Source organism: Suncus etruscus, chromosome 6 (genome assembly GCF_024139225.1).
Source record: "Suncus etruscus isolate mSunEtr1 chromosome 6, mSunEtr1.pri.cur, whole genome shotgun sequence".
NCBI lineage: Eukaryota > Metazoa > Chordata > Mammalia > Eulipotyphla > Soricidae > Suncus > Suncus etruscus.
The window spans coordinates 994159-1006604 of NC_064853.1; the positions used below are offsets into that span (position 1 = coordinate 994159).

General features: G+C 68.5%; 1 protein-coding gene across 1 annotated transcript in view; it reads left to right on the forward strand.

Moving 5' to 3' along the window:
• AGRN (agrin) overlaps positions 1-12446 on the forward strand; it is a 162439-nt gene continuing 149993 nt past the window's right edge. The window contains exons 1-7 of the mRNA XM_049774505.1: positions 1-295; positions 1658-1919; positions 10166-10213; positions 10531-10746; positions 10938-11162; positions 11248-11472; positions 11561-11767. Of these exons, the coding sequence (XP_049630462.1) occupies positions 110-295; positions 1658-1919; positions 10166-10213; positions 10531-10746; positions 10938-11162; positions 11248-11472; positions 11561-11767 (1369 nt within the window). The 5' untranslated portion in view covers positions 1-109. The remainder of the gene's footprint in view (positions 296-1657; positions 1920-10165; positions 10214-10530; positions 10747-10937; positions 11163-11247; positions 11473-11560; positions 11768-12446) is intronic.

A 12446-nucleotide genomic window follows, 5' to 3' on the forward strand; every position in this document is an offset into this window, starting at 1 on the left:
GTCCCCGGCGCGGCCCGGCCTGCGCGCTCCTGCACCTCCGCTCCGCTCCGCTCCGCTCCGCTCCGCTCCGCCGCCTCCGCCGTCCCGCGACGCTCGGCCCGCCCGCGCCATGGCCCGCCCGGCCCCGCCGCTGCCGCTGCTCCTGCCGCTGCTCCTGCTGCTGCCCGCGGCCGGCGGGACGCCCTGCCCCGAGCGCGCGCTGGAGCGGCGCGAGGAGGAGGCGAACGTGGTGCTCACCGGCACGGTGGAGGAGATCCTCAACGTGGACCCCGTGCAGCACACGTACTCGTGCAAGGTGCGCCCGCCGTGGGGACGAGCCGCACGCCGCCTAGGCGACCGCCGGGCCGGGCCCGCCGGGGCTGCGAGTGCGCGCGGAGGGGCCGGGGTCCCCCAAGTCCGGGCGGAGGTCCCCTCCCGCGGCCCGCGCCCTCCGACCCTCCGCCCGCCCGCCACCCGGGGCCGCGGGCTCCCGCGCGACTCGCCCCGTCCCTGGCCGGGAAGGGGCGCCCGGGCTCCCCCCGGGTGGGGCGGGTGCGGGACGCCCGCCGCAGGTGCCCCTCTTCGCCCGGCCTCGCTGGGCTCCCCCTCCATGTGTCTGGGACGGACCCGGCTCGGGGCAGGGCCGGGGGCCCCAGGAGCCAGCCCGGCCGCCCCCTCCCCGGTCCCGGGAGGGACGGCAGCGCGGCAGCCGCCTCCTGGCCGGCCCACTGCGGCCCGCTGCCGATGGCCCACCGGCCCCTGCCCCTCCGCCCCTCCCCAGCGGGGCAGCCTGCCAAGTCCCTGCAGGATTTTCCCGACTTCCTCCCCTGCTGCTCCTGGGTGTGGCTGCGCTGGGGTGCGGGAGAGCCGCGGCCCTCCCCCGGCCCGCGCTGCCCCTCCGGCCCCTGTGCCCCTGTGCGGACCGGCGGGGCCCGAGGGCGGCCCCTTGGAGGGCCGGCGCAGGGCACCCTGCAGCGTGCAGCCCTGGCTCACTCCCGCAGAGCTGGGCAGGTGCCACCCTGCGGGGCCCTCACCCTCCGTCTCTCCCTCCCAGCCGAGGTGGGTCCCAGAGGAGCGGGGATGGTGCCCTGCGGGTGCCCGTTGGGGCCCGGCTCCCAGGGCCCGGCTGTGGGCGTCCCGGCCCGGTGTGTCAGAGCAGGTGCCCGCGGGCTGCCAGCGAGTGTATTGGGCGGGTGGGGCGCCTGCCCTGCGCTGCCCGGACTTGATTTTGCGGCGAGGCCGCCCTGCCCACACGCCCAGGAGCCTGGCTCGAACAGTGGGGCTTTCGCTCCCGGAGGGTGCCTTAGCCCACCCACGGCTGAGCCGCCCTGAAACGCAGCTGGTCTGCTCCTGGCTCTGCCCAGGGCCCACCGGGCCCAGAGTCCTGAGTCGGAGGCAAATTGGGGGGGCGGGGGCAGAACCCTTAGCATAGCACCCCAAGCCATGGGGGTCCCCTTCCCGTAGCCTGAGCTGAGAGGCCTTCCAGGAACTGGGCTGCGGGTGGGCAGTTGGGCAGGGGGAGGGGTGAGCCGCCCTGCGTGTGTCCTCATGGGGGCAGGGACACCGCCACAGCCTCCTGGGAGATCGCACGCACCCCTGTGTCTGCCTGCCAGTGACAGGAGGAAACCCACCCACCCCCCAGCTTTGCTGATGCCCGTGCGTGTCTGTCCATCCCCAGGTCCGCGTCTGGCGGTACTTGAAGGGCCGCGAAGTGGTGTCTCCGGAGAGCCTGGTGGACGGCGGCAACAAGGTGGTGATCGGCGGCTTCGGGGACCCCCTCATCTGCGACAACCAGGTGTCCACCGGGGACACCCGCATCTTCTTCGTGAATCCCGCGCCCCCGTCCCTGTGGCCAGCCCGCAAGAACGAGCTGATGCTGAACTCCAGCCTCATGCGAATCACCCTGCGCAACCTGGAGGAGGTCGAGCACTGCGTGGAAGGTGGGTGGCGTCTGTGCCGCAGCATCTGGGGCACCGGGCACAGTCCGGGAGGTCACTGGAGCCCCGGGTTCGGTCCGGTCTGGTCCGCTCCGAGATGTTGGCAGGGCCACCACATGCCCACACTCTCTCTCCGACCTGAGACCTGCCAGCAGGTCGTGGCAGCAGCCTTCTGACTCCCCTGGGTGCACCCCTGGAAACTGGGGGCCAGGAGGGGCCACATCAGGGTGTGGCACCTGCTTGGATCCACCTTTGAGCTTCTGCCCAGCCTGGAGGGGCCTCTTGTAGGGGACCAGCTGTTCCACAGGGTCCCGACCCGACATCTGTCGAGGGTCCAGCTGTCGCACACTCACGTTCCCAGGTCAGAACATGCCCCTCTGTGTTCGTTCCTCCCGGCCTGGTCTGTGTGATCCCAGGTGCCCTCCCAGGACAACTCCAGCGTGGGCTGAGGTCCCTAGCAGGGGGTGTCTCTGAGCTGTGGGAATTGTCGTCACTCCACATCCTGTCTGTCCCCCACAGTTTCTGGGAAGGGATGTTTGAAGTGCGGGACTCTTCCGGCTCAGTGAGTGGGGAGGGTCCGAGACTTCCTGCCGTCTGGTCGGCCCTTTGGTCAGCAGAGCAGGGCCTCGTCCCTCGTGCTGTGCTGGGGTGCTGCTGGGACTCTGTGGGAGTCCCTGGTGGCAAACTACTCTTTACTGGGCTGATGGGGGTGGTCTGAACCATGGAGCCTGTGGCATTATGTCCTGGGGTCCATCCAGCCCCTCCCACGGAGACTCTGGCTTTTCGGAGGTGCTCCCAGCCTGAGGTGCTCCCAACAGATGGAGCAAACTGTGGGGCGGTCTGGGGCGAGAGCCGTTGAGCAGAGGGCTGGGGGCCCACAGAGCCTGTGGTGTGAAGGTGGATGCAGGGTGGTTGTGGCCGAGCGTCCATGGCCCTTCCCGAGTGTGGTGTCCACGGGCTGTCTCAGGAGGATGGGGGCGGCCAGAGGGGTCTCATGAGGACGAACCTTCCACCCTGAGTGGCTGGCAGCATCAGCATGTCTGGGACTTGAGCTTGGGGGGGAAAAGATAAAAGAGTGGGGTAGAGACAGACAGACAGACAGACAGACAGCCGCAGGGAGAGGCTGGGCCCAGGGAGAAGCTTCTCTTCCAGCTATAGGGGGGCGGTGCTTGAACCCTAGACACTGTCTGGGCCTGAGTCTCCCTGAAACTGGGCCTGGCTGGGGGCAGGGCCGTTCCATGCGGGATGTAACTTCCACCTCCCTGCTGAACCTGACCCCACTCTGCTCCTCCCTGCAGCAGTTTGTCCTCCGGGTCCCTCCCATGCCCGGTACCAGGCTTCATTCAGCCTGTCCTTAGCCCCTGCACCTGGCCCAGAGAGATTTTCTCAGATCCCTTCACTGGGTGTTATCTCTGGCACCTCTGCCCCAGAGGGTCCCACCCCCCCTTTGTCCTCAGTTTCTCCCACAGGGCTGCAGGCTCTGCCCCTGCTGCTCCCCTGTCCTCAGCCCCCAGGAAGGCCCCTCCTGGGTCCTGGCCTGGGGAGCTACATTCCTGACATAGCTGAGACAGGTATGTGTCCCTCCCTCTGCGCCACCTCTGGGCCAGGAGAGGTGCTGCTGCGAGGGCACCCGGAAGGAGACCCCCACCCTGGCTTTGTATGGGAAAAGCTGGGAAGGGCCCTCCCCAGCACACCCCACTGCTGAGCCTCTCCTCCCCTCCCCCACCCCTTCCCCCACCTCGAGAAGACTCTGGGGCCTCCCCTGAAGCCCCCAGGAGGGCCACAGGCCTGGCTGCAGGCCAGCGGGGCATCGAGGGCCCTTCCCTCCCCGCCAGGAGCCAGGAATGGAGAAAGGAAGTGTTGTCTGTCCTCGCCAGCTTGGCGCAGGGACAGGGTCGGAGTGAGTCTGGCACTGCCCCAGCCCGGCCCTGCCCAGTCCCAAATCCGGGGGGGTCTAGGGTGGCCACGCTCCCTGGCCTGGCTAGCCCATTCCAGCCAGGCAGCGTCCCGTCCTTCCGTCCTCCCTGCCAGGTCAGCCTGGTCCCTGGCCGAGATGGGGCTGGTGAGGTTGTCGGTGCCCAGCAAAAGACCATTCTCTCTGCACTGCAGGCTAGGTTGGTTGCTGCAGCACCCAGGCCATGTGGCACCCACTCCGGCATCCCCTGGGGGTCCCGCCAGGCCAGCTCCCTTCTGGGTGGATCCTCACCCCGGAGGCAGGCTGCTAGTCCTTCCTCCTCTTCCTCCTCCTCCTCCTTCTCCTCCTCCTCCTCCTCCTCCCTGCATTTCTCCCCTCCCGAAGCTCCTGCTGTCCTGGGGTCCCTGCCTGGAAGTGACCTCGCACCTCCAATGTCCCTGAAGGGACTTATGCTTGTGCTCAGTCAGGGCTGGTCCCCTCACCCTGGGCGGCCTCTCCCCCCACACCCCCCGCAGACAGAGCCGAATGGGTGGAAACAACTCTTGGGTTTTTCCAGAGCCCACCCATCCCTGCACTCCACCCATCCATTCTCTCCTGCAAATCCATAAGCACACTTGTCTGAAGCCGGCTTGCCCACTCCCTCCTCTCCCTTACGTGCAGCCCAGAAGAGCTGGCCTCTAAGCTGGGGCTTCCTGTCCGTCACCCAGCAGTCCTTACCAGGGCACAGAGACTGCAGAGTGGGGCTGAGGGTCCCTGAGAGGCTGCAGGCCAGGAGGTGCAGTCTCCTCTGCTTGGTGAGCTGCCTTCCTCCGAAGAGCTCATGGCGAATCCGAGCCCAGGACGGCAGGAGAGAGGAACAGCTATAGGAACTGCGATTTCCAGGCAGTTTCCTGCCCAGCCCTGGTGGGGGCCCTCCACCTGCCTCAAGGCTTGGAGCTGGGAGCCAGCTGGTCCTGCCCTGCTGTCCGACCCACGACTCCCCGTACAGTTTGTGCGTTAGGTACCCTTTTCGGACCCGGCAGCTGGATAGGAGGCTTCCCCACAGGGACACAGTCGGCAGGCAGTTCGGCCCTGATTGCTCATGGCTTCCCGCTGTCTCAGGAGGGCCTGTTTGCGGTCCAGACTGAGGCTGTGATCCGATTCAGGGAGGGGTGAGGTGGGCCTGTGCCCCCAGCAGACCCTGAGAACTTCCTCTGAGGAAGTCCCCCTGCCAGCTTTGCTCACAGCTGGACCTGGGAAGGGGAGGAGGACCCTCCACTCCCTCCTCCTCCCGAGGAGCAGAGGCGTGGGAGAGGGGAGCGCTGAGCCCAGGCAGACAATTGCGTCCAGCTGTGTCCAGCTGTGTGGCCTGCGCGTGTGCATATGCTTGTGCGTGTGCAAGAGAGCTGTGTGCCGAACTCCTGGCCAGAGCCTAGCGGGTGGCCTCTGCTTCCGGCCACCTCGTTTTTTCCTCGCAGGGTCGAAGGGGGGCAGCTAGAGCCTGACGAAGGGCAGGGGGCCTGCTCCTGCAGCTTGGTGGTTTCTCAGGGCCCAGCTTCGAGTCTGCTAGATGGAATGGTGAGGGCAGGAGAGCTCTCTGGCCACTGGGCTCACGGCCCAGAAGTGCCTGCCAGGCCCGGGACCGATAAGGGCCCCATCTGGATGGCAGGGCACACGCGGCAGCAGACATGGGTGTGTCCTTGTCCCAGCTGGCCAGACGTCCCCACTCTTCTACTCTGAGCACCCGAGTCCCACACCAGGCCAGGAGAAGCCTAGAGGACACACCTGCCTTGCTGTCTGCAGCTGTGAGGCACAAGCACAACTGGGACTCAGGCAGGCTCAGTGCACAAGTGGGACAGACACTGTCTCTGTGCACATCTGGGACAGACACAGGCTCAGTGCACATCTGGGACAGACAGACTCAGTGAACATCTGGGAACAGACACACAGGCTTGGTGCACAGCTGGGAAGATGTAAGCACAGGCATCTGGGCCAGGCTGAGGCCTGGCCTGATGTACAGGTGGAGTGCAGGCAGCCACTTACTTCCTTTGCCAGATCAGGGCCTGAGGTCCACTGCTCCCCAATAACCCTGTCCTTTCTGCATGTGCCCTTCAGTACCCAGCAGCAAAGCCTCAGGTGTGCATGAAGGTAGGGTTGAGTTGTGGGAGGGGAGGGATCAGTGATCTGGAGAACCGGCCACATGGGGGGGGGTCTGATTCTGTGGATGCGGGAATGAGGATGGGGGAAGAGTGGGTGGAGCCTGTCCCCTCTGGGCCCTGGGCGCCTCCGTGACCTCTGTCCATCCTGTTTCTGCCTGTCCTCCCAGGGAGTGCCCATCACCACCTGTCCTGCCCAGGGAGCCCCACCCTCACTCAGGTCAGCCCTGGCCGGAGCCGTGATGCCCGTCGCCTCCTGTGGCCACGTGCACAGCTCCCAGCAACCCGGGGGTGGGGGGGCCCTGACTCATCAGCACAGCCCACGCCCGGCCACCCCCTCCTCCGCAGCTTTCTCTTTCCTCCTGGAAGCGGAGAGGGCAGAGACTGAGGGAAGAGACGACCTAAGGCCTGCCCTACCCACCTCCAACCCCTCTGCTCACTGGCTGCGGCCCGACTTCTAGGCCAGGCTCTGGGCTGGGCTTCCTCCCCTGGGTGCCCCGGGCCTCTGAACAGAGACATTCTCCCTCCTGTGACCGAATGGCCTCTGGTCACTGAGGTGTCTGCGATGTCACTGGCCTTCCTGCGAGAAAGCATTCACCTGACTCAGGACGGGCTGGCTGTCAGGGGGAGGAGCCCCGACTGAGCTCAGCTCGGTTGAGTCACAGGAGCTGCTGCAGGGACAGGCCAGCAGCTGTGTTTGCTGACCTATGAGCCAGGCCTGCAGAGCTCTTCCTCCAACTTTCAGGTTTAATTGGCTGAGGACTGGCGACACACAGCCCCAGAGGAGGCCAGGCGGGTGGGCACACAGCCGCAGAGTCACACCTAGGCACCTCCCAGCCTCTCACCTGGGGCTGCGGTTTGGGCTCGGACAGCCTCTGTCCTAGTGGCTGGCGGACACCCAGCAGAACACCCCACTGTGAAATGCCCATTGTCTGCCGGGGCAGGGGGAGGGGACACAGGGAGGCCAGAGAGGCCCAGGACCAGGGAGGGGGCAGGGAGCTGCCAGCACAGCCTCCCTCTAGGCAGGCTGGCAGACCAGGACAGCAGACGAGGCCAGACTGAGGTCCGTGGTGGGGCGTTGCGTCCACCAGAGATGGATGTGCTCAGTGCGTGTGCAGTGCGGGGCTGCTACGGGCTTCTCAGGGAACTCGAATGAAAGGGTAGGGGTCCCGCGTGTGAGAAAACCCAGGTTCCAGTCTCTTGCTCCAGACCCCTTCCCCGCCTTGCTTCTCCGGCCAGGCTCATTCCCGGAGGAGGCGCCCAGTCCTGCATGAACATGTGTGTGCGCGTGGTGTGTGCGTGTGTGTTCTGGGATGAGATGGAAGGAGGCGGGCGGGTGCATCCAGAACTGGACGCTGTTGCGTGTCCACAAACGTATGTGCACGGAAGGTGGGGAGCTGGAGGGCTGGCGGTGGGTGTGCGTCTGTCCGGTGTGTGTCCAGAGAGCAGCGAGTCCTGGCTCGGGTCTCTGCAGGCCCCAGGCTGCAGACTGAGTGGGCTGGTCAGGGCTGAATGATCTGGAGTCTGCGGATCCCAAAATAGCTCCGGGAGCCTGAGCTCCAGCGCCCGGGCTGGGGCTGGGGCTTCAATGGCCCTTTGTTCCTCCGACCGAGGAGCCCAGTTCCTCTGGGGGGCTCACAGTCTGGGGCAGGGCTGCTGGGCCAGCTGCTCCGGTTCCCCTTTCACCCTGCAGGCTGGCAGCCCCAGTGGAAATAGGAGAGGGGGGCCCTTTCCTAGGCAGCTCTGGGGCTCCCCCTTTCCACCCTGCTCCTGTGGCTGCAGAGGGGCCAGGTGGGCTCAGGGAGCAGCTCTGGTGTCTGATGCAGCTTTGTCTGGGGGGTGCAGCGTGCAGCCCACAGTCCTGAGGCTGCAGTGAAAGTCTTGGGGACATTAGGGCTCACCCTGTGGAGATGTGACTCATATCATGCCCCGCGCTCCCTGACCAGGCAGCGGGTCGAGGTGAGGTGAAGCTTACAGGCCTGAGGAGTCCCCTGGCTTGCTGTTCTGGGCCCACCGTCCCAGACTGGCATCCAGTGTTGACTTCCGGCAGTTTCCCTAGAAAAGTGTTTGCAGGAGGCTTTGCAGACCCTGCGGTGGGGGAGCTCGTCTGTGGCCTCTGCTCTGTGCTCACGAGCCAGACTCAGCAGAACTGGGCCACGAGCAGAGGGTGAGAGTTCAGGGGTCCAGCGTGGTCCAGGCGTGGATGAGGCAGCTGGTGGGGGGGTGGCCCACGGGCAGCCTGGGGTGCTGAGGCGGAGAAGGTCAGGCAGGAGCCCCCCAGCCCTGGGACTCCACCTCCGGTGCTTCTCGCGTCTTTCCCGAGAGTGACACTGGTGGCTGTGACTGAATGGGTCTCTGACAGCCAGCACTGCCGACACAGCCAGGAGCTGGCTGCGACGTGTGTGTGTGTGTGTGTGTGTGTGTGTGTGTGTGTGTGTGTGTGTGCAAGCACATGAAAAGGCCCGTGGGTGAGTGTGCCTAAGCCTGTCAAGGGGGACCTAAGTGTCGGGAGTGTGATAGTGCCAGTGCATGTGGGGGCGTGTGTGATTGTGAGCGAGGGACGGGTGTGAGAGGGTGAGTGTGACTGGTGGGGCGAGTGTGATTGGTGGGTGCGAGGGAGCTGTGGCGGTGACCGGGTGACCAGGACACCTTCCTGCAGGCGGTGACTGGGTGCCCCAAGGGGGGGAAAGAATCCTCGCTTTTCCCGTTTCTGGACTGCCGCAGAAGTCGGCTGGGCTGGGAAGGACCCCGGGCCGGGTGGCGGGACGGTGGTCTCGGAGGACTTGCCCCGCCCTGCGAGTGTCTCGGGTCCTGCCGCGCCGGGCTGGTGAGACCCTTCCTCCTTCCTCGAGCCTCGGGAGGCCAAAGGAGGGCCGAGGGGCCGCCTCGGCTCGTGCCCAGCCCGGTCCCCACCTGGGCGTGGCGCGGGCGCGGCGGGGGCGGCCCCGGCGACACGCGCAGCGCAGCGCAGCAGCTCGGGGGATCCGGGATCTCGGGGTCCCGCCCCGGCTCCGCCCCGGCACCTGCCCGCGCGCCCCTGTCTCTCCTCGGCTGCCGCCTCGCCCCGACCTCAGGCCTGCGCCCGCTTGGCTCCCGAGCGGGCCCCGCGCCCCTTGCCCGCACCCCGCGCCCTCGGCCCTCTCCCCTCCGCCGGGCCTGCGCCCCCTTCGCCGCCTCCGCCCCGGCCCCGCCGCTGCCCCGCGCCCTTTGTGCCGCCGCCCGCCGGAGCCCTCCCCAAGCCGGAGCCGCCGCTGACTCCCCGCGGGCCGGCGCCGGGGTCCCGGGCGGCGGCGGCTTCTTTGTCTCGGCTCCCCGCCCTCGCCTCGCCCTCGCCTTCGCCCCTCGCCCCTCGCCCCGCCGCGGCCCCGGGCCCTGCGCTCGCCCGCTCGCTCGCTCGCTCCTCCGCTCCCGCTCCCGGAGCCGCTGCTGCCGCGGGCGGCCGGCCAGACCCAGGCGCGGACCCGGACCCGGACCCGGACCCGGACCCGGACCCGGACCCAGACCCGGACCCGGACCCGGACCCAGACCCGGACCCGGACCCGGACCCGGACCCGGACCCGGACCCGGACCCGGACCCAGACCCAGACCCGACCCCGCCGTGGCCGCCGTGGCCGCCGGGCTCCCGCCCGCCGGATGCGCCCCCAGGGCCGCCCAGGGCTCCGCGGCGGGGTCCGGGGCTGAGCCCGCGAGCCGCGCTGCCCATGGGGGCCGCCGCCCCGAAGAGGCCCAAGGGCGCCCCGTAGGACTCGGCGAGCGGCCGCGGAGCCGGGGCCATGCGTCCCCTGGCCCTGGGCCGGGACCCGCGGCGGCCGGGGCGCGGGGCGTCGGGGCCGGTGCGCTACTTCACGGTGCCCTGCAACGTCTGCCGGATCCTGCTGGCCGCCTCCACGCTCGGCCTGGCCCTGGTGCTCGTCCTCAGCAGCTGTACGTGCGGCGGGGGCCTGGCCGGCCCCAGGGCGCGCGGGTGGGACTGGGCCGCGCCGCCGAGCCCGCTGCCCGCCCGGCTCTGGGCTCCGGGTCTTGGTGCTTCTTGCCCTGACGGGCGCTGACCCACCAGGGCCCTGGGAGGCGTCGGCCCTGCCCAGGCCGGCCCACCTGGCAGGTGTCAGCCGCTTGCTCCGCCCGCCCTGCGCTGCGGGCCCCAGACCCCGGGCCGAGCCGGGCCTGACCTGACGTCTGCTTCACCTGCTTCCTTCCAGACAAGCCTGGCAGTCACTTCACACCGGCACCTCTGAGCCCTTCGGACGGTGAGTGGGCGCCCGAGCACCGGGCCTGGGAGGGTGCCCTGGGCGGTGGAAGGGTGGGATCCCCGGGGACGGGCCCACAGTGGGAGCGGCCGCAGAGGCCGAGGGGCAGCGCGGAAGAACAGACACCCGGGGCTGCAGCTGGGGCCTTGCCGGCTGGTGGAGGCGGGAGTGGCGCGGGCAGCTTTCCCGGGAGCGGGGCCGGAGCGGGAGGGTGTCCCGTGCCAGGTCAGGCGAGGTTAGTGCCTAGCTCGGGGGTGCGGGCCTCCCCCTCACGGCAGCCTGGCCTCCCCTCCTGTCCCCGGCCTCCCCGCTCGCAGCCTGCCGAGGAATGCTGTGCGGCTTCGGGGCCGTGTGCGAGCCCAGCGCCGAGAGCCCGGGCCGGGCGTCCTGCGTGTGCAAGAGGAGCGCCTGCCCCGGCGTGGTGGCGCCCGTGTGCGGCTCCGACGCCTCCACCTACAGCAACGAGTGCGAGCTGCTGCGAGCGCAGTGCAGCCAGCAGAGGCGCATCCGGCTGCTGCGCCGGGGGCCCTGCGGTGAGGGGTGGGGCCGTGGTCACGGGAGGGCACGATCATTGGGTGGCGGGTGTGGCCCATGTGTGGAGGCCGTGGTCACTTGGAGGCGGGCGGAGCCAGCCATGGACCCTTGGGTGACAGGTGCAGGGGGCCCTTCTGTGATTTCCAGCGTGGGGACAGACGACAGCTGACCCCCCCTTGTCCCACCACAGGCTCCCGGGATCCCTGTGCCAACGTCACCTGCAGCTTCGGCAGCACCTGTGCACCCTCCGCGGACGGACAGACAGCCACGTGCCTGTGCCCCACAAGCTGCCGCGGGGCCCCGGAGGACACCGTCTGTGGCAGCGACGGCGCCGACTACCCCGGCGAGTGCCAGCTGCTGCGCCGGGCCTGCTCGAGACAGGAGAACATCGTCAAAAAATTCGACGGTCCATGCGGTGCGCGTGCCATGTCCGGGCCGAGGGACTTGGCCTCCGGCCTCGGTGCGCGCCGGCCCTCATGCCACCCTCTCGCCTCCTCCAGACCCCTGCCAAGGTGTCCTCAAGGACCCCAGCCGCTTCTGCCGCGTGAACCCGCGCTCCAGGCGGCCCGAGATGCTGCTGCGGCCCGAGAGCTGCCCCTCGCGGCAGGCACCTGTGTGCGGGGACGACGGAGTCACCTACGACAACGGCTGCATCATGGACCGCACCGGAGCCGTCCAAGGGCTCCTGCTGCAGAAAGTGCGCTCCGGCCAGTGCCAGCCTAGAGGTGGGCGAGTCTGGGAAGAGGGCCCTCCCTGCCCCTTGGTTCCGGCCAGGCTCTGACCTCGGGCCTTTGGGCCCAACTTCCGCAACAGACCAGTGCCCGGAAGCTTGCAAGTTCAACGCCGTGTGCCTGTCTCGCCGAGGCCGCCCCCGCTGCTCCTGCGACCGAGTGACGTGTGATGGGGCCTACAAGCCCGTGTGCGCCCAGGACGGACACACGTACGACAGCGAGTGCTGGCGCCAGCAGGCCGAGTGCCGGCAGCAGAGAGCCATCCCTGTCAAGCACCAGGGCCCGTGTGGTGAGCTCCGTGGGCCGTGCTGTTTGTGGCGGGTCCCGCCAAGGTCCTTCCTGCTGCCCTCATCACTCCCATCTCCATCTTGCGCCATGTCCCCTGGGCTCATGGGTCCTGGGGCTCGGGTCTTGGTGGGGTGTTGGCTCTGGGGGGCGGGGTAGTTGACCCTTCACCAACTCCTGGTGCGGAGGCATCCAGCCCTCTGGGTCTCATCCACGTGGTGTCCACAGGGCTCTGCGTGGCCAGAGGAGGGTGTCCTGTGTGGTCTGGATTGTGGCGGTGCTGCCCCCCCACTGTCCCTGTCAGTAGGCCTGTCCATCTCTCTGGTCTCTCTCTTGTCTGTCTATCCCTCCGTCTGTCCTTCCTTTCCTCTTGGCTCCGCCTCTTGTGTCTTCCAGCCTGAGCCGCTGGCAGGATGAGGTACCGCGCCTGCTGCCAGGAGCCGCAGCCCGAGGTCTGCCCCCCGAGTGGCAGGGGGGGTGTGGCTCGCTGCTGCCTGGCCTGTGTTCTGCAGAGCAAGTGGACAGACGCCCCCTCCCTGCACGCCCCTGTGTGGCAGGCTGCGAGCCCCGTGTGTGTGCATGGCTGTTCCGGGGCTAGAGGGGCGCCCGAGGGAGGCCTGGCCCTGCCACGTGCCACGCCAGTGTCTCGGGGCAGCCTCCACACGCGCGTGGGGCGGGGCCAT